Raw genomic sequence first — 21,700 nt, 5'->3', positions numbered from 1 at the left:
GTGTTGTGATAAGACTATGGTGTGTATAAAATGAAATTCAATAACAGGTCTCACTGTAATAAGACTACTATATGTGTATAATAATGTCAAATGAAATTGTAATTGAAACAAAATTAAACTCTAGTTGTGTTGAGATGAAACTGCAATGTATATAAAATAAAACTGAATATGTTAGAAAATTAGAAGAAATTACGCGGAACGGGTGTCGTTTCTTTTCATTAAAGGAAACGGCACCGTTTTGGACCATGGTCAACAGTAAAATTTGCCACTGTATATGACTCAATCCATTTAATGGACCTCAAAATGTTAAAATCCACACCGTTTCATCGCTTTTCACCAATCTTCTTCCAGTTTTACTAAGATTTCAATCGGAATTGATTACTGTTCACCACAATTTCTTCTCACCTATTTCTTCAATTTTCGCTAAGATCTTGATTCAATTTCTCATCATTGTTCACCTTCCTTATATGTGATTCTACTCTGTTTGACTTGTTACTTTTAGTGTTGCACATGTATAGAAAGCAATCCAAAGATCTGTAAATGATTTTGACCATTTCTGGCAAGTGAATTGGTTTCCTCCGAGGGCGATTGAATTTCTCTTCATTGTTCATCTTCTTTTAAGGTAATTTAACTATAGCTATTTCGTTTGCATTCTTGTACGGATGTAAAGAGAAAACACAAAATCAGTAAGGATTTTTTACTACAACGCTTTGCTACCCACTCCGCCAAGCTCTAACCATACCTCTAGGGTTACAAGCAAAATATTTGTATGCAACCCTAAAATTGTACATGTACAAAATTACCCACGTACTGTATCGGGTGTTGCCCTCGCAACCCTAACCCGCTTTTAATACCCACTTTTCTTCGTTCCATCCAACACCTATCATCTTCTCCATAACGCGATTTCTAGCATTTCAAGCAATTGAACTTGTTTCCACCAACGAAGACTAACTTTTTCTGTCATTGTTTACCCTTCCTTCTAGGTAATTATACTCTAATCTTTAAGGAATTTTACAATTTCAAGCAAGTGAACCCATTTTTTTTAATTATGAAATTTCGATTTATCATCACTGCTCACATTGTTTTTTAGATAATTATATTCTATTTAACTTTTCACTACTTGTCTTATACAGGTATAGATCGATAACAAACTATAAATCTACAAGTGATTTCTATTATTTCAGCAGGTGAACTCATTCACTCGAGGGAAGAAGACCGAATTTCTAATTATAAATACATTCCATTAAGGTAATTCTACTCTATTTCACTCACATTACTTTGTCTTACATAGGTGAAGAGTGCAAATGCTAGATATATAAGTGATTTGTACCATTTTAGAAAGTCTATTATCCTTTAATTTGTTACAATAACAGAAAGCAATTTAATCTAATCAGCTATATATTATACTTCTTTGAATGAATAACTATATATATGATCTTATATTCATAAAAATGCTTGTGATGAAAATATGCATGTTATTTATGGTTGAATTTTGTTTGGGTGTTGTTCAACTAGTGGTACAATGGGCATTGTCAATGTGCTTGGGCTGGGTAGAAGATGAAGATATTATAATAAAAAGGGAAAAAAAACATTATAGAAGTCTTTGAGAACTTTAATTTGCTTATTTTATTTGGATGAGAATAGAAAAAAGAAAGTGTATGAAGATATTTTGAGGAGAAAATGCGCTTAGGAATTTGGATAAAACAACCCAATCCTATGTTTTATTGAAGATTCTTTCCTTCAAAAATTGAGAAGAAAGTCAGGGAAAATGATGATAAATAATATGAGAATAACATAAGGATAAAAGAAGTTATCCACTTATTTTGTTAAATATTGTTTTGATAATTTTTAAATTCAAAATTTTGTTTTTATTGTTAATAATACAGATATAACATCTAAATATACAAAAATTTTCATTAACAATAAATTTAATACATAAAAATTGAATTGTAAACATATAACTCGAATTTGAACTGAATAAATAAAATAAGATTGATAAATTATTTTTCACTAGTTCCCATCCTATCTCTATGTTCCTTTTCTTATATTTTCTCTTCCATTGTCTTCCCACAGATGTTTTACCCATATAAACAACTAGTCCTGTTGTATTAAGGACACATAGAATTACCAAAAATTTCTAGTTTCCATGTGTATTGTAGAGGTATAACAATGTTTATGTTTCAACATTTTTTTTTTTGTTTGGCTTTGTAGAACATGGCACAACTTGAACCAGGTCCCATTTGCAATTCTGTTCTTAACCGACAACAGCTTCATAGATCTACTCGAGTTTGGGAAGGATCTCGTCGAATAAATAAATCCTTAAAGTGTTGCAGATATGATAGTTCATTTTGGAGCGCAAAAAACGAATTTGATGATAGGGTTATGACATACATTCAACTGGCAGGTTTTGATGGGTTGTCGAGATTGGAAAGGATACATTTGGATTGGTCTTTGATCACTGCAATGGTGGAGAGATGGCGCCCAGAAACTCATTGTTTCCAACTTCCATTTGGGGAAGTCACCATCACATTGCAAGATGTGGAGATTCTTTTAGGACTGCGCATTGATGGCATGCCAGTGACAACTGTCCAAATGAGAACAAAAGATGAATGGTCTGACATATGTCATGACCTCCTCGGCATTAGGCCTAACAGTAACTCAATTTCCGGGAGCTCTCGTTTGGTAATGACATGTCTAAAGAACCCGACACCACTAACAGAGCATTCAACTGATGAAGACGTGCAACGCATGGCCCGACTACATATCATGCAATTACTAGGTGGAACGTTATTTCCTGACAAGTCAAACAACATGGTGAGACTATGTTTCTTAGACCACATCAGAGATTTGCGTAGTGCCAACAACTACAGTTGGGGAAGTGCTGTTCTTGCTTTTTTGTATCGAAGCATGTGCAGGGCAGCCATGGGTAATGCTAATCAAATTAGCGGTGCACTCATTCTTCTTCAATTGTGGGTTTGGGAGCGTATCACCTTATTCTCTCCGAACATACACTCCCTCCCTCAGGACCTAATAGATCGACCTAGAGCTGCCAGGTATATATGTATACTAATTTATTTCAAAACTATACTAATCTAAGACCATGTGTTAAAAAAAAAATGGTCCAATAGGTACCGCTCATCAAAAAGGCAGGAACATAAAATTTTTTAAAAAATAAAACAATTATACTAATTTATTTCAAAATTATACTAATCCAAGACCATGTTTCTTAGTTTCTACTTTCTGACAGGTAAAATTATTAGTCACTACACTAACCACTACTTACTATGCTATTTTTAGGTGGTGTACTTCTAAAGAATTTGGCGATGTAGCCAGTCATGTATTAAAAGTTTACAGGGATCAAATTGACAATATGAAAGAGGACAGTCATGTATGTACCAAGATACTTATATTCTAATACACACAGTACTGAAACATGCAAACCACTTAATGTATTAATAATTCAATTGCATTTTTGAGTGCAGTTTAAATGGAGACCATATGAAAACGAGTTGGATGAGTTACCAGATTATTGCAAAGCAGGGAAGCACGTCTGGATGACGAAGTCTCCTCTGATCATGTATGAGATTGTAGAGTGGCACTTACCAGACAGAGTTCTCCGCCAGTTTGGGAAGTTCAAGCAGCCGCCCCCGGCCAACTTTGACACCGGAGTAGACTTGCACAAGATTGATGGGAGAGGGAAAAGGGGCACAGACTGGAGCACTAGGCACATGAAATACTTGTTTGAATGGGAAAGCCGCGAAGAAAATGTCGTGAATGCGGTGGCTGATGATGATAATGACCAAACGTGGTTAGAAGAATACGAGAGATGGTATAGCTTGATTGCACGTCGTGTCATTACCAACCCAGTCCACCGTCCTGAAAGAGGATTCATGCCTTTAGCGTCAAAGCTAGAACACTTGGTAAGTTAATACTAACATAATAATAATAATAAATTTGGCAAATCAGAATTCAATATATTGATTCTGAAGATATATTATTAGTCCAAGAAAAATTTAATTTGTTTGATCAATATATGCATGCAGGTGAGGGTTACGCATAAGATAAGTGGGATGGCCAGAGAGGGTTTGGAGAAAGCTGGAAATGCAGGTGAAGGCTATGCTGCCATTGAGGAAGCGTGTGTTAAAGCTTTGACCCTCATAGGGGAAGATAGGAGAGTTGAAATTCAACCCAATGATGACATCCGGCCACAGGATGATGATGATAATGGTGGTGGTGCTCCGCCAAGGCGTGATGCTCGCCGTGAGCGGCGCAGAGAGCCGGGCAACGACCCCCGGCCTAGAAGAGGTGGGAGGAGGAAGAAGGTTAGAGTGGATGAAGGTGGTGGTGCACCTCAGAATTGAGTTATTAATAAATATTATATTGTGACCATCCATAGCTTCTTAGCTTGTCTGTCACTTCTTGTTTTGCTGATGAGGAAACACCAAAAAGGTGTACCACTGGAGAAAATGAATTATTGTTACTGACTTACAGGAATGAATGGTGTACTATAACATGTTTCTTTTGTGGCTGCAAATTGCTGGGTTTTCTCTAATGGCACTTGAATAGGGGAAAATGGAGGCTATATGGGACTTCTGTATCATTGAGGACAAGCTAGGATCAAGTTGAGGGGAATGGAAGGGAACTCTGTCATGTTGTTGAGGTTAAATTTCAATTTTTTTAGTTGTCTGATCTGATCTACTCAATTTTTTTTAGTGTACAATCAACCTGCTCACCTTCTCCAATCAATAGACTTTTTCAATTATATAGATTACAAATTCCACATAAGACTTCTATCAAACACATGGTGGGATTGCTAATCAATAACAAAGCAAAAACAGAGAAAACTGGAGCAAATTAATCTGAACCTCACATAAATTGAAACAAAAGTAATTTCTGATCCAACCAATAGTTCATAAAAATTAATGAGTGAAGGTTTTGGGATTAAAGAAATGAATTGAAGAAATAACCTGATATTGTTTGCGACGTTATTGCACACTTGTGTCGACTCCACACCCTTCTACCACTCTTCTTTCACTCTCCTTATGATGCAAGCAAAGGAGGAAGAGAATTTTAGGGTGAAAAGAGATGTAAACACTTGTATGAGTTGTCTACGGATCATCTGTTTATTTTTTTTTTCCTTGTTTTTGTTTCTCAAATTAAATTTTTGTTTTTTTTTTTTATAAATAAAATTAATATATAAAAATATATCATTAAAAAATTCTAATTGAGATTTTTAAATGATGTTCGCATTGATTTTCATTTATTTTTTAATTAAATCTATAGTTACATAAAATCATTTCTTTAATATAATGTATATGTAAATTTAAATTTGTTTTTACTAATATATAGAAGATAATACAGAGTAAATGGAGAAAGATTTGATGTATCAATACTATCAATAGTTTAGTGTTTATTACATGAAGATTTAGGTTTGGAGTCGCAATAACTCATTCTTTCTCTTTGGAGTCTCAATGACTCATACTTTCTCTTTGAATGAACGAGGTAAGAACTTCATCATAGTGTGAATGAACCTATCTGGGCACGGCATCTAGCCGACCTAATACTCTGTTTGTCCACCGAACCACTCTCTTGGTTCTATACTCTAACTCTGTGGAATCAGGTATCGAACTTTTAGTGTGCACACCCTCTGACCAGGATTCCAAGCCTGGCGGGCAGTTTCCAACCTCGTAACGTATGTAAATTAAAATTTGTTTAATTTGTTTTTACTAACATATAGAAGATAATACAGAGTAAATGGAAAAAGATTTGATGTATCAATAGTTTAGTGTTTATTACATGAAGATTTAGATTTATGATTATATAGAACAAATGGTATGAACATAGTACGACATATTGAATACTACTAAACATGACGCGTGAATGTTTATGTATATTAAGCTTTATTTTAAAAAATATAGAATTAACATTATAGACTTACTATAGAGTAAATAGAAGTAGATATGATGTACTTGCAATTTAATGTTTATATACATTAAGGTTTATGTTTATGAGCATATAAAACAAATTTTATCACTTGTACAAAAGAGGGAACACTCCTTATAAATTAGAGTTTTCGCCACCTTTTTTTTTTTAAAGGTGATGTTTGGTTAAAAAATGTGTGGTGACAAAATTGTAAATAAATTAATTAATAAGAAACCACGACCCTTTATAAACAAATTAAAAGGGACATGATTCTTTAAAAAAAAAAAAACTTGTCGAGTTTCCATGACCCTTTCTAGAAGAATGGGTCACGGAAACTTGATTAAAATAAAATAAAGAAATTAGAACTTTTCACGACCCTTTTTTGAAAAAAGTGTCGTGGGAAAGTCCTTCGCAAAACCAAATCCACATCGCAACCATACCAGGGCGTCCTCAATCTCTTATCTTCTCTTCTCCTCTGATCTCCCAAAACCTTCATTGTTGCCGTCGTTCGTCATCTCTCCTTCGTTGTCGTTTATCCCTTGTTGTCGTTCCACCACCGCCACCCTTATCCGCCATCTCCTCTCCTCACCTCTCCTCTCAAAAAACCTCCATTGTTGTTGTCATTCATGGTTTTTCCATTGTTGTCGTTGTGTCATCGCCACCCTCATCCCTCATCACTGTTCGACCATCTCCATTGTTGTCGTTGTAGCCTTTTCAGAAATTCATATCTTATCTTTGATGCTGTGTCAGAAAATATTCCAGTCATCTTCTTTGAGCTCCAAGTTCACGCAAATAGGCTCTCAAAATATGTCTGTTGTAGATCACGCCTACTGGAAAATTTAATCTTCAAAATTTTTGCTCCAATCTAGTCTCTTTCTATTTTGGACTAGTCACTTTCCTTTTATAACTTCAGCTCATACTTCTTCTCAATATGACGGCTACACTTTAGAATTTGCTGTATTTCATCTCCAATTGAGCCCCAGAAGGAATCTTGACTTTGCAATCTCATCCTAAGGAATCTTGACTTGCAATCTCATCCCAGAGAGTCTTGACTTGCAATCTCATCCCATAGACTTGAAATCTTCGCCCATTGTAATTTTATCTCACCTTATTTGAAATCTCCACCCAAACTTGCTGCCCCATCAGTCTTCTCATTCTAATCGATACCCAATACTTCTTCTCATCATTTCAATTTTGAAATTGCTTTCCAATACCAATTGCTACCCAAACTTCATGTGCCCCATCATTCTTCTCACTCCAATACCCAATACTATACTTCTTCTCATCACCCCATTGTAATTTTATCTCACCTTATTTGAAATCTCCGCCCAAATTGCTGCCCCATCATTCTTCTCATTCCAATTGATACCCAATACTTCTTCTCCCAAACTTCTTCATCTGCCCCATATATCATTCTTCTCATTCCAATCGATACCCAATACTTCTTCTCATCATTTCAATTTTGAAATTGCATCCCAATGCCAATCGCTAGTTGCTACCCAAACTTCACTGCCCAATATTCAATTTCATTGTAATCCCATCTCATTCGGCCAACCTTCGCCCAAACTTCATCTCACAATTTGACGTCTTTAAAATTTACCTTGTAAAATTGTAGTTGATGAGATTCGAACCTAAAACATTTAAATTAATATATCAACTTTCTAACCACTCCATCCATACAACCTTTTGGTTAATATGCTATTCTTCTTGATGTACTCCTTTCTTTTCTCAAATACTTGATCTCCATGGTAGCTTCATGCAATCTTCAATTCACGTCATCTTCTTCTTCGAATTTGGTGAGTGGATGAGACTTTAAGTATACATATCATATGCATACATCTTCCCCTGTTTTTCTCTTTTTAATCTATTAAATAATTTTCCGTTCATGGTCTATGACACAGCTAGACTTAATCAAATAAAATTGGGAGTTCTACAAATTACAATTTGGCATATCATAATCTATTACAAAAAACTTTTAACTTTGACGTCGAAAATTATAAATACGTAATTAAATGAATTTGATAGATTCTTAGTCACCTAGGAAAAAGAGTCCTACCTCTCATAGGTGAGATTTACTTATGTTAGGAACAAGTATATTAAGTAGATTTTGATGATACCAAATAGTTTGATAAATTTATGTCCCCAATTATTTTTTATTTCTAGACTTAAAGAAATTTTTCATGTAAATTCGAAAGGTCAACTTTTAGAATGAACTTTACTAACCAGAAAGTAAAAATTCTGGAAAGTAAACTAAATTTGATAAGTAACCTTACAATAGTTAAGTCTTGGAATGTTGTAATAGTAACTTCCAAAATGTCATTTTTCAAAAAGTCAAGGATCCGTAAAGCTGATGAGAGCTAATAGAGTTGTGTATTCAATAGCAATAATACAATGTACGTTTTACAGGTATATATAAGAAGGAAGTCTCAGAGAGACTGAGATAGGGAATCATAATCAAACACAAATACATAGAGTCCTAATACTCCCCCTCAAGCACAAGATACACTGGTGACTTGTAGCTTATCCCTAAGAAATGAGAACCGAGAACCAGGTAGAGCCTTTGTAAAGATATCTGCCAACTGATCCTTGGTTGAAATAAAGTTAACCTGTATATCACCATTTGCAACTCTGTCTCTAACAAAATGGTAGTCAATTTCTATATGCTTGGTTCTAGCATGAAAAATAGGGTTCGCACACATATATGTAGCTCCACGATTATCACACCAAAGCTTGGGAGTGGGCACATTGGTTATGCCGATTTCTCGTAGGAGAGAGAGAGAGAGTCCAGATTACCTCGGCACAGACATCTGCTAAAGCTTTACACTTGGCTTCAGTAGATGATCTAACAATTGTAACACCCCGTGTTACGACCTTCAAATCCGAATTAATTATTAAATTAATTCCGTTAATTAAAATAATTAACAGGGATTTAACACAATTATAATTCTCTTAATTAATCTATGCGATCCTTGATGGATCGTGGACCTTTGCCTGAACTAGAAACCTTAAGCCCGTAGGGAATAAGGAAAGTGGGCCTTATAATTATGACTCTGAATAGGTTTTCCTTAAACATATAAATAGAAGATTAGGAAGCAGATAGAACCCTTCCTCACCTCCTACTTACTCGAAAATACTCTCAGGAAATCCAGCCGAGGAAATCCCCCACCAGCAAGCTTAGGAAGATCAATTGGGAGAAGAATCTTAGGGAAGAACCTTAGTAGCCAAGGGAATCGATTAGGGCTAAGAGGTAACCCATGTCTTATAAAACCTATTTTCCTTGCTATATCTTGATTATTGGCTCCTTTGATAATTGTATGTGTGATTCTGTGATTGAGTCTTGATAGAGCCTTGCCTAGGATTTATACTGTGTTTATTTGATAATCTTGGTGATCTTGATGTTGTGATTGATCATATGTGTAATCTTGTATTTAATTATGTCTAGAGCCTGTTCCTAGGGTTTATATCGTGAATCTCGTTGTTGTGGCGTTCTTGGTATTCTTGGGTGGGTTTATGCATGATCGTTGTTGAGTCTAGCCTAGGACTTGTCTTTAGGGCTTGCATATAGATTTCTTGATGTTCTTGAGGTTCTGGATGCTCCTGAACCGTTATGTGATTAGTGTCGGGTCTTGGTATATTTAGGAATCATGTTAGAACGTATTTGGAATGATTCTTGGTTTAATCTTCGTTAATTGATTCCGTGATATTGTTGCTACGTGATTAGAATGTGTTTGGACCAGGTTTTGAGTTCTACGAACAAATCCGAACCGGATTTTCTACCTTAGTACCAGTGGGGGGACGAATCCTCACCACCTACCCGCTGCCCACGCTGCCCAGTTCCAACGGGCAGCCGGTGGGCAGGCGACTGCCCGCCGGGCACCCGCTGGAATGGCGGGGTGTGGTGGGGTGTTTTTCCCCATTTGTCGTTTTCCCGTGTCCAGTTGTACCCCGTTTGATGGTTGTGAGTTTCGTACGATGTTTTGAGTACCGTTCTAGGAATTTACGTGTAGTGCGTGTGTCGTTTGTTTATGTGCCTTGACTGTTATTGTTGATTACATGATTGATTGATTGAATTATGATGAGTACCATGGTCATTACGCAATGATCGATGTGACTGATGATGATGAGATTGTGATTGGTGGAGATGAATTGTTGGCGGAAAGCACAACGAGTGCTCGGTTATTGTGCTAAAGGCACAAACCACCCCTTAGACTTGCTAGCTAAAGGCTTGGGTCAGGGTATAAGCACCGCGGTGTCATGTTAGAGCTATATGCGCTGACCCCTTGGTATTGGTGCTAGAGGCACGGACCATGCGAATGACACTTCGGTGCTACCATGTTGGTGGACTTGTTGGTGGTTACAGAGTGGAGCATGTAGTTGCTCCGGAGGAATAAGGAAGGAGGTATAAGGGTGTCCTAGAGGTACAGGTTGGAACTGAAATAAGGATGGAGTGGAGTGAAAATGTTGGGAACTTGGTATAAGGTTGGAAGATGGATTGTGTGCTTTGATGATTACTTGCTAATTGATTGTCCTTGAATCCCCTTGTTGCCTTTATTTGCTATTTATGAGCTTACTTGTCTATTATGCCCCGTCTCGTGTTCTTAGGGTGCATGCTAGTCCTTATGATTGTTCTATAGTGTCTAGTCTATTGTTGTGTCTCGAGCCTTGATCTTGGTTTAAAGCTAGAGTTATTTAGGATATATACGTATTCCAGTTTCAAAATGATTTTCTTATATCTACCTATATTGTACTTAACGCGTTGGAGTGGGTTACCACCATTATTCGCTGACGGTTGTTACACTGTATGTTTTTCAGGTGCAGATCAGTAGCTTCGGAGCGCGTTAGATGAACTCGTGGACCTAACTTAGTGCCTTGTATTGTATTGTGGATAGTAGTTATGATTTATGCCTTGTTCAGTTAGTCTAACCTGTGCATCTAGGTTCTCAAACCTAGATGTGGCATAACACTTCGACTCTTACGGATTATCTATGCTCTGTTTGGGATGATTAATGATGGTTTGCGTTATTTATATAAGCTTTTAATTGTTAACAAATTAGGGGTGTTACACGAAATTATTCCCAAGATATTCCCCACCACCAAGCATAGGGAGATCAATCGGATGGAAATCTTAGAGAAGAACCTTAATAGCCAAGTAAGGATTAATTAAGGCTAAGAGGTAACCCATGTCTTACAAAACCTATTTTCCTTGCGATATCTTGATTATTGGCCCCTTTGACGTGTGATTCTGTGATTAAGTCTTGATAGAGCTTTGCCTAGGGTTTATATTGTGTTTATTTGATAATCTTGATAATCTTGATGTTGTGATTGATTATATGTGTGATCTTATATTTAATTATGTCTAGAGCTTGTCCCTAGGGTTTATATCGTGAATCTCGTGTTATGATATTCTTGGGGTTATTGGATGGGTTTATGCATGCTCGGGTGTTGAGTCTAGCCTATGACTTGTCTTTAGGGCTTTGCATATAGATTTCTTGATGTTCTTGAGGTTCGGATGCCCCTGAACCGTTATGTGATTGATGTCGAGTCTTGGCATGTTTAGGAAACGTGTTAGAATGTAATTGGAACGATCCTTGGTTTAATCTTTGTTAATTGAATCCATGATGTTGTCGTTACGTGTTGGAATGTGTTTGGACAGGGTTTTGGGTTCCATGAACAAACCCCGAACTGGGAAATCTACCTTCGTACCAGTGGGGTGACGAGTCCCCACCACCTACCCGCTGCCCATGCAGCCCGATTCCAGCGGGCAGTCGACTGCCCGCCGGGCACCCGCTGGATTAGGGATGCCCACCGGCGGGTGGTCCATCACCTATCGCCCACCTGCTGGAAATTGTTGGTTATGCCGATTTCTTGTAGGAGCGAGAGAGTCCAGATTACCTCGGCACAGACATCTGCTAAAGCTTTACACTCGGCTTCAGTAGATGATCTAGCAATAGTCCGTTGCTTCTTGCATACCCACGATATAAAATTAGAACCAAGAAAAACTACATACCCACTGGTTGATTTACGATCTTCAGGATCGCCAGCCCAATCGGAATATGAGAAAGCATGTAATTCTCTGGATACTGATCTGCGAATTCGCAAACCAGAAGTGATAGTTCCCTTTACATACCTTAGAACACGTTTCAATTGTTCCCAATACGAGACGGTAAGCACATGCATGTGCTGACATAGATGATTTACTACAAAGGACAAATCTGGGCGGGTAACTGTAAGATATTGTAATGCACCTGTCAGACTTTTATAGTGTGTGGCATCTTCATATAAATCCGCATGGGAGACAGCGGGTTTAGAAGCAGACATAGGGGTGACAAGAGGTTTACAATCTGTCATGCCAGCACGTTTTAAGATATCTGTCATGTATCTTTGCTGAGAGAGCAAAATTCCATCCTTACACTTGATTATTTCAATCCCTAGCAAGAAACTAGGTTCACCAAGATCCCTAATCTTGAATGCTGTTCGCATTGATTTTTATTTTTTTGGCTAAAGTGTCATCCCGCACCATGAACCATTCCTGACTATTCATGTCACACCATAATCTTTAATATGTGATATTTAGACCCATAAATCATAATTTTTTTTTTTGTCTAGAACCTTTTACAGGTTTCCTACAGGTTATCATTAATAATATTGCTGACATGAATTTTTTTTTTTTGAAAATATCTGACATGGAATTTTTATTAGTTTTGTTTGGTATTTTTCTTCTTTCGCCTTCGTATTATTTTTTGTTTCGTATTTTTTTTCTAAACGTATATGCCTGCTATGCGTTTTTCGCTTCTCGTTTCTCCGATCAAGCCGTCTGGTTGTCTTCTCCAATGGAGAAGGCGGCCGTCCGGTCGTCTTCTCCAGTGGAAGATGACCGAACGGCAGAATTTTTTTCGCCGGTGGCCGAAATTCGTCTCTAGTTTCCGGAATCCATCGCTGGAACTAAAATGACCTGTAATAACAGGTCATTTACCGGTTTTTGGGCTTCAACCCAATTTGACATGTTTGAGGGTTTAATTGAACTTTTTTAAAGTTTAAGGGCCTAATTGACCTTTGGGGTAAAGTTTAGGGGCCTATTTGACCATTTTCTCAAAGTTTTGTTAATAATTAAAAACAAAATTTTGAATTTAAAAATTATGAAAACAATATTTAAAAAAATAAGTGTATAATTTCTTTTTTTTTTTTTTAATCAAATAACGAGAGCTTTATGAGCAGCGAATTGTCCAAAGGGAGGCAAAACCCCTAAAATCATACATGAGAGCCTACATGGCCTTTATAGGCAAAGAATTGAACGAGCAAAAAATCTGAGAGGAACTAACGCTAATACTAACCGTCGCGAGAGCCTCTGCAACATGATTGGGTTTCCGGTAGACATGTCTAACTGAGGAGCCCCAGGTCACCAGGCAAGAGCGAATGTAGAGAATTGCTTCTTTGATTTTCCATGGGATCCTTGTAGCTTTAGAGGCAGCCAAGCTAGCGAGAGTGAGGGAGTCCACCTCTACGATAAAAGGCCTCTTGGCCATTGCTTCACGCCACTGGAAGGCAATCTGCAAGGATCGCGCCTCAGCTTCAAGAGCTGACGATGCATCTAAGCGGTAAGACAGACCCATTAAGATCTGGCAGCTAGAATCTCTTAGACAAGCGCCACCCGCAACGGCAGACTCCGATAGTGTCCGTGTTAAGCTTCAATCTCCCTGTAGGCGGTGCGAGCCATTTAACCCAAATCGTCTCAGTTCGGGGCGGAGAACTGAACCTTGCAGTCAGACCATCTGCTAAGAAAAAAGCATCCTGGGGACCCTTAGAGCGAAGTGGTCTAGAGAGGGAGATCAGTAAGGATTCTCGTTTGATCCTCTTTATAACACCCAATGCCGCGAATGCCGTGTCATCATGAACGCACTCATTGTAGGAGACCCACAAGAACCAGAGAATATGGCTCGACATGAGACACACAAAGCTTTGTTTCACCGATCCTAGAGCCACAAGCAACCACCATGCGTGGCATTCAGCCCGCACCGAGGAAGCATCGGAAGACGTCAAATCGAAAAGCCCTCTAAAGTGCCTCAACACCTCTTGAGCGCGGTTATAGTGATCGAGACAGTGATCAAGAACAACGCTATCCTGAAGACATAAAGGGCATATGGAGGGCAAACTGTAACCAAAGCATTGAATAATATCTGGGAACGGCAGAAGGCCTTGGAGAAGCTTCCACATAAACACAGAAATTTTTGACGGGATAAGGCTATTCTAAATGCAATCAGACGAGAGAGTGCACCCAGCTTTTGGTCTGTTGTGTTTGTCTCATATAAGGATTAGGAATATGAGTTTGTCTCATATAAGGAATAGGAGTGAAAGGGAGATTATATGCCTATAAATATAATCAATGTATCTCATCACCTGGATCACCATCACAAATAATAAGAGAATACTTTCACTCCTGTGGATGTAGGCACATTGCCGAACCACGTAAATCTTGTCTTCTTTACCTTTCTGCCATTATTATTTTTCTTGTTCTTGTTAATCTCAACAAATTGGTATCAGAGCACTGTTGAGATGACCAGTTCAAGTACAAAATTCGAGGTATCAAAATTTGATGGTACAGGAAATTTTGGGTTATGGCAGTCTAGGGTAAAGGATTTGTTAGCACAACAGGGTCTTCTGAAAACTTTGAAGGCGGAAAAGCCAGCTAATCTGGAAGAGAATGATTGGGAGGATTTGAAGGAGCGTGCGGCAGGAACCATTCGGCTATGCCTGGACGATGGAATTGTGTATCACGTTATGGCCCTGGAAGCCCCAAAAGAAATTTGGGATAAATTAGAACTCAGTTCATGGAAAAATCTCTAACAAACAAATTGTATCTAAAGCAAAGGCTTTATAGGCTTAAGATGCAGGAGGGTTCAGACTTGGTGCATCATATTAATGTCTTCAACCAGATAATCTAAGATCTTGCCAGGCTTGATGTCAAGATTGAAGATGAAGACAAGGCGATGATCTTGCTATGTTCATTACCTTTTTCCTTTGAACATCTGGTGACTACTCTAACATACGGGAAAAACACGATTAAATACAGTGAGATCTCTGCGGCCCTGCAGGCTCATAATAAGCGCATGCAGAGTGTAGGAGATGGATCGTCTGTTGGTGAAAGTTTGTATGTTAAAGAGGGTTAGGATCGTGGAAGGAAGCAAGAGAAAGGTAATTCTGGGAGGAGAAACTCCAGGTCTAAGTCCAGAAATAGCAGGAAAATCCGGTGCTACAAGTGTAATGATATTGGACACATTAAGAGAGACTGTCCAAAGTTGAAAAAACAACAAGAAGCGGCGAACGTGGTGCATGCTGATGACTCAGATTATAGTGAAGGTGATGTTCTAGCAGTTTCATCGAGTAAGTTGTCAGATGCTTGGATTCTAGACTAAGGATGCTCTTATCATATTACACCTAACAGGGAGTGGTTCACAACCTATAAGTCAGGTACTTTCGGTTCTGTTTTTCTGGGTGATGATAGATGTCATAATATCATAGGTATTGGTGATGTTAACATAAAGATGTATGATGGTATTGTCAGAACTTTGCATGATGTCAGACATATACCGGGATTAACTAAGAACCTGATTTCTCTTGGCAGTTTGCATGCTAATGGTTTTATTCATAAGTTTGAGAGTGATAAGGAAACCATTAAAATTAGTAAGGGTGCTTTAACTGTGATGAAAGGGAAAAGGACCACAGGGAACATTTATAGGTTGTTGGGTAGTACTGTTGTAGGTGGAACACATTCTGTTGAGTCTAGTGATGATACTACTAGGTTGTGGCATTTACGTTTGGGTCACCTTGGTGAACGTGGTTTGTCTGATTTGCACAAAAGGAATCTGTTAAAAAGAGTTAAATGTTGTAAGTTAGATTTCTGTGAGTTCTGTGTCCTTGGGAAACAGACTAGAGTCAGTTTTTCTACTGGGCAGCATAAAACTAAAGGGATTCTGGATTATGTGCATTCTGATGTTTGGGGACCTACCAGGGAACCTTTAATGGGTGGCTCTCGATATTATGTTACATTTACTGATGATTTTTCTAGGAAAGTCTAGGTGTATTTCTTGAAACATAAATCTGAAGTGTTTGAGAAATTTAAGTTGTGGAAAGCTGAGGTTGAGAACCAGACTGGAAGAAAAATCAAGTACTTGAGGTCTGACAACGGGATAGAATATACTAAGAAATAATTTCAGAAATTCTGTGCAGAACATGGAATTCAAAGGCACTATACAGTGCGTAAGACACCACAACAGAATGGTGTTGCTGAGCAGCTGAATAGAACCATTGCTGAGAGAGAGCAAGGTGTCTCAGATTGAATGCTGGGCTCTCTAAGTGTTTTTGGGCAGAAGCAGTGAACATGGCGTGTTACTTGATCAATAGATCACCACGAGCATCACTTGGTAGCAATGTTCCTGAGGAGGTTTGGTCAAGTAATCATGTGAGTTTTGATCACTTACGAGTTTTTGGTTGTCCTAACTATGTTCTTATTCTAGGTGATGAGAGATCAAAGTTAGATCCCAAGTCAAAGAAGTGCATCTTTTTGGGTTACAAGAAAGGTGTAAAAGGATATAAGTTTTGGGATCCTGCAACCAAAGAGGTGGTGATTAGCAGAGATGCAGTGTTTGATGAGAATTTCATGTTCCAGCCAAAGAAAAAGGATACACTAGTTGATGGTTCTAGAACAGTAGAAGTGGATGTAGATCGTGTACCTTTGAGTGAGAAAGTAGTTAATCCACCTACGATTGAGACTCAAGAAGTTGCAGATTCTACATCTGCAGCAGGTTCGAGTTCAGAAAATTTACAAGATTACAGTTTCGCTAGAGATAGACCAAGACGCACCAATGTCAAGCCACCTAGTAGGTATGGGTTTGAGGATATGTTTTCTTTTACACTTCTTGTTTCTAATAATGATCCAGTTACCTTTCAAGAGGTTATTTCTAGCTAGGAGAAAGATAAATGGATGGCAGGTATGATTGAAGAGATGGAGTCTTTACATCGTAATCATACTTGGGAGTTAGCTCAACTTCCTCAAGGAAAAAAAGGCTATAGGGTGCAAGTGGGTCTATAGGAAGAAGCCACCAGTATCAGAAAAAGAAGGGGAAAGGTTTAAGGCTAGGTTAGTCGTGAAGGGGTTTTCTCAACAGAAGGGGATAGATTATGATGAGGTTTTCTCTCCTGTTGTTAGACATACTTCTATCAGATTAGTATTTGCTTTGGTAGCCATTTGGGATTTGCATTTGGAACAAATGGATGTCAAAACTGCTTTTTTACATGGTGATCTAGATGAGCAAATTTACATGAAGCAACCTGAAGGGTTTGTTAAACTCGGAGGTGAGCATCTGGTTTGTCGACTCAAGAGGTCTTTGTATGGGCTGAAACAGGCTCTACGGCAGTGGTACAAGCGGTTCGATGCTTACATGATTCAAATTGGCTATACACGTTGTGAGTATGATTCTTGTGTCTATGTTAAAAGCCTTGGTGATGGTTCTTTTATTTTTCTATTACTGTATGTGGATGATATGTTGATTGCTGCTAAGAGTATGAATGATATTACTGCATTGAAAGTGTTGTTGGGTCAGGAATTTGATATGAAAGACTTAGGAGTTGCACAGAAAATTCTTGGCATAGAAATTCACAGGGATAGAGGTGCAAGAAAGTTATGGCTAACTCAACAGAGTTATATAGAGAAAATTCTTGAAAGGTTTGGGATGAGTAAGTCTAAACCGGTTAGTACCCCTTTGGCTAATCATTTTAAACTCTCATCTAGTCAGTGTTCTCAAACAGTTAGTGAGATTGAAAATATGGCAAAGGTTCCTTATGCTAGTGCAGTTGGCTGTTTAATGTATGCAATGGTTTGTACTCGACCTGATTTGGCTCATGCTGTTAGCCAAGTTAGTAAGTACATGTCTAAACCTGGGAAGCAGCATTGGGAGGCAGTTAAATGGATTCTCCGGTACTTAAGGGGCAATATGGAGCATGGTATTATATTTGGGAGTCAATAGAATGAGCATGTACTCATGGGATATGTGGATTCTGATTATGCTGGTGACATGGATAATAGACGTTCTACAACAGGGTATGTTTTTAATCTTGGGGGTGGTCCAATTTACTGGAGATCATCAGTTCAGTCTATTGTAGCTTTGTCTACAACTGAAGCAGAATACATGGCTGTGACTGAGGCAGCTAAAGAGGCTTTGTGGCTTTCAGGTTTGATTAAGGAGTTGGGTATTGAGCAAGATGGAGTTCAATTACACTGTGACAATCAAAGTTCCATCTTCTTAGCTAAAAATCAAGTGTACCATGCCAGAACCAAACATATTGATGTAAGGTTTAATAAGGTTAGAGAGTTGGTTGTTTCTGGTGAGATTTTGTTGCAGAAAATTCATACAAGTGAGAATGCAGCAGACATGTTGACAAAGGCAGTTACTAGTGACAAGTTCAAATATTGTTTGGACTTGTTGGGTGTTTCCAGATGTTAAATGAACAGGGTGGTCCTAATCCAGGGAGACTATGAGATGTGTTTTTTCTCCTAAAGGGCTTATTTGCAAAGGTGGAGATGGTTAGATAAGTATTTTCTCCTAAAGGGCTTATTCGCCAAGGTGGAGATTTGTTGAGTTATCTTTTCTCCTACAGAGCATATTCGCCAAGGTGGAGATTTGTTGTGTTTGTCTCATATAAGGATTAGGAATATGAGTTTGTCTCATATAAGGAATAGGAGTGAAAGGGAGATTATATGCCTATAAATATAATCAATGTATCTCATCACCTGGATCACCATCACAAATAATAAGAGAATACTTTCACTCCCGTGGATGTAGGCACATTGCCAAACCACGTAAATCTTGTCTTCTTTACCTTTCTGCCATTATTATTTTTCTTGTTCTTGTTAATCTCAACATGGTCTAAGAGCGTCATAAGTTGAAGAGAAAGAGTAGTCTCTGAAAGATTACAATGACCAGACCAGAGACCCTGATATATCCACAATATTGTCACAAACAAAGTCTTTAACCTGTTGCATGCGCCTCTATATGATCGAATCTGTAGCCCGAACAAGACGATCAGGTTATCGGGCATGCATAAAATCACTCCACAACGATCCTCCCTGCAACAAATTAAAATAGAGTTTTGCTGAGAGAGCTTGTTGAATAACAGCTAGTGACCGGACTCCCAAGCCTCCCTTTTCCATTTTGGCTTGCCTTCGGTCGTGCCCCAAAAGAAATTGGCGAATTTAGACTCCAAGGCTTTTTTAGTCTGGCGCGACAAAGGAATAGAAGCTGTTGTATATAGTGGAATAATTGATAAGACATGTTTGATGAGAATTAGACAACCTCCCGGGGAAAGCAGCTTGCGGTGCTAGCTGAGCAGCCTGCCATCTACCTTTACCAATAAGTGTGATTGTAGTATATTTGCAAACAAATAATACCCGGAGTATCGGGTAATCGATCCACAGGGAAGTGGTTGTATTAAGAACCAATTACTAATTTATCCTATAAAGCTAATCCTAGCGATTGACTTGGATGGTTGCAATAACTAAATAAATTAAAGCAATGATTCAGGTTTTGAAAACAATAAAGAGAGAAAATGAGATTCCTGTGATTCAAGTGTTTAATCACCTAGTGCCTAACCTAATGTAATATTAAATATGGGTTTAAACGGGTGTGAGGATGCAAAGTGGTATAGAGATACTCTCGTAATCACTAACACTAGTGAATATCCACTCTCGTGGTATAAACACCCAATAAAACAAGAACAAGCATCATAATTACCCTTTCTCAAGGTGCAACAGTTAGGTGCAATTGTGTGTGCCCTGATGCAGCCCAACATAATGAAGATCCATCAAGAGTACCAATTGGGCCAATCACAAGGCCCAAGTCCAAACGATTAAGACAACTCTTCATTGGTGATATTCAAAGATGGCGGAAATCCAAGTCAAGCCCATTTGCAAAAGATGAAGAAGATTTCAAGGCTTTTTATAATTGTTTAAGTGCTGATTTTGGTGATTAAATTAGGCCCAAATCAGCCCTATTATTTTTGGTCATCATTAATTTAAATTGTTTGGCATAAAAGAGAAAACACTAGTTGTATTTAGAAAGGATTCCTTCAATCCTTTTCTAAATAAAACTCTATTTACTTGTTTTCTAGATTAGGTTTAGGACTCTTTTTCCTATTGTATTTAGATTACAATGCTGCCCTATACCTATAAATAGGGCACATCCATATCAGTTTGAAAGAGACTTTAATTCAATAAAATTCTTAAGTTTTTCTTTACACTTGTGTAAGAAACCTTATAGCTAATTGTGGACTCAATTAGTGACTAGTCGTGGACTCGACTAGCAAATTGATTCGTGGACTCAAATCAATCTTACTTTCTTCAACCTTAGATTTAGGTTCGTGGACTCGTTCTTGAATCGAAGGAAACTAGATCCGACTCTAGTTGATTGAAGATTGCAACATCGAGGTACTTGAAGCTACAATGGGATTCTTCCAAGTCTTTGAGGATTCGAGACAAAGGGTTTCTCGTGAGGTTTAAGGTATTTCGATCCATCTCTATCTTTACATTGAGAGCATTCTTGGGACAATATTCCATATTTATTTGAACCCAGGACTAGGTTCATATCAATTTGGTATTCAGAGCCTAGGTTTATCTCATTATTATCATTAGAAATTTGGTTTCTTTGGTTCCCTAGGTTTATCTCGTTCTTATCTTACATACTACTTTTATTCGTGTCTTATTCATTAAAAAACCCTAAAAAAAAAATTTCCTTTGCATTCTTGATTGTGTTCTTGAATCTTGATACATGTTTTCCAGTTTCTTGAAAAACAATCCCGAAAGATTTTTCCCTTTTTCCCGTACAATATCAACGATACCTCACACCTCCTAAGCACCATATTACCAAAAATTCTGTCTAGAAAACAACCCCATATCACCCTTACCTATATCCAAAGCGCATTTACGCGCAATAACGTCGCAATCACACCCTGTCCAGATTTCCGCGTTCTGTGACCAGTTTCAAAGAATGACCTATATCTCGAGATCCACTGGTTAGTTTTATCTGAAATTTTGATATGTTTTAGATCTCTTCTGGGGCGTTCTTTTGATATATTATACACGTGCTAATTCCTTACGGTCATTGAGATATTCATCTTCGAAGTAAGGACAGTGTTTCTGTTTTTCTGGGTGATTCTTGAAATTCTTGATTCTGTTTTGAAGGTGTTGTGTGGATCCTCTTGGTCCGAAATTTTTGTTGATATTTACAGTAGTTATTTGGAGGTTACTTATCAAAAAAATCATAAAAAAAAAATTCAAGAAAGTTGAAAAAAAAAAGAAAAAAAAGAAAAGAGAAAGCAATAAAGAAGAAGAATAAGGTTGGGGAAAGAATTTGGCTGGTAGGAGAATTTTGGAGAGACAAGGAAGGGGAAAAGTATAGGGTTGGAAGGAGTTCTTGATAGATTCCTAATTGGTTGTGGTACGCGTGAACCCTTTTTATATTCTATTTGTCTCTATCTTTTGATATTGGTCTTGCATATCTTTCTGTCATACTTCCTTCTTTGGTTTCCTTTTTCTTTCAAATCTTGTTTAGTTTTTTTGCTTGTATTGTCCTTTTTCTTTGCTTCTTGCTCTCAATTTTATTACCTTCCTCGCGATACACCCTTACTCTCAAAGGCTTGTGAAGTCTTCCAAGGTACGTTTTCTTGAACTTTGAGGTTGAATCCATATCAACTGGAGTACCGGAATAGAATTTTCCTTTTTGGAAAAAGC

General features: G+C 37.9%; 2 protein-coding genes and 1 long non-coding RNA gene across 3 annotated transcripts; 1 reads left to right on the top strand and 2 right to left on the bottom strand.

Moving 5' to 3' along the window:
• The first annotated feature begins 2,170 nt into the window (after positions 1 to 2,170).
• Positions 2,171 to 4,361, top strand: LOC109167444 (serine/threonine-protein phosphatase 7 long form homolog). The gene is made up of 4 exons (XM_019316459.1): positions 2,171 to 3,053; positions 3,298 to 3,388; positions 3,483 to 3,920; positions 4,044 to 4,361. Exons 1-4 carry the CDS (start codon positions 2,215 to 2,217, stop codon positions 4,359 to 4,361), a joined length of 1,686 nt encoding a protein of 561 aa, XP_019172004.1. The 5' UTR covers positions 2,171 to 2,214.
• A 7,381-nt stretch (positions 4,362 to 11,742) lies between these two features.
• LOC109167443 (uncharacterized mitochondrial protein AtMg00810-like) lies at positions 11,743 to 12,402 on the bottom strand. Its single transcript, XM_019316458.1, has one exon. It carries the CDS (start codon positions 12,400 to 12,402, stop codon positions 11,743 to 11,745), a length of 660 nt encoding a protein of 219 aa, XP_019172003.1.
• Positions 12,403 to 16,434: 4,032 nt separating this feature from the next.
• Positions 16,435 to 16,744, bottom strand: LOC109167462. The gene is made up of 2 exons (XR_002051865.1): positions 16,650 to 16,744; positions 16,435 to 16,523 (listed from the first exon to the last, which is right to left on the bottom strand). It is a non-coding gene; the product is annotated as an uncharacterized LOC109167462 (long non-coding RNA).
• Positions 16,745 to 21,700: the final 4,956 nt, after the last annotated feature.

Source organism: Ipomoea nil, unplaced genomic scaffold (assembly GCF_001879475.1).
Source record: "Ipomoea nil cultivar Tokyo-kokei standard unplaced genomic scaffold, Asagao_1.1 scaffold3162, whole genome shotgun sequence".
NCBI classification, from domain to species: Eukaryota; Viridiplantae; Streptophyta; class Magnoliopsida; order Solanales; family Convolvulaceae; genus Ipomoea; species Ipomoea nil.
This window is presented reverse-complemented; position numbering and strand designations above follow the sequence as displayed.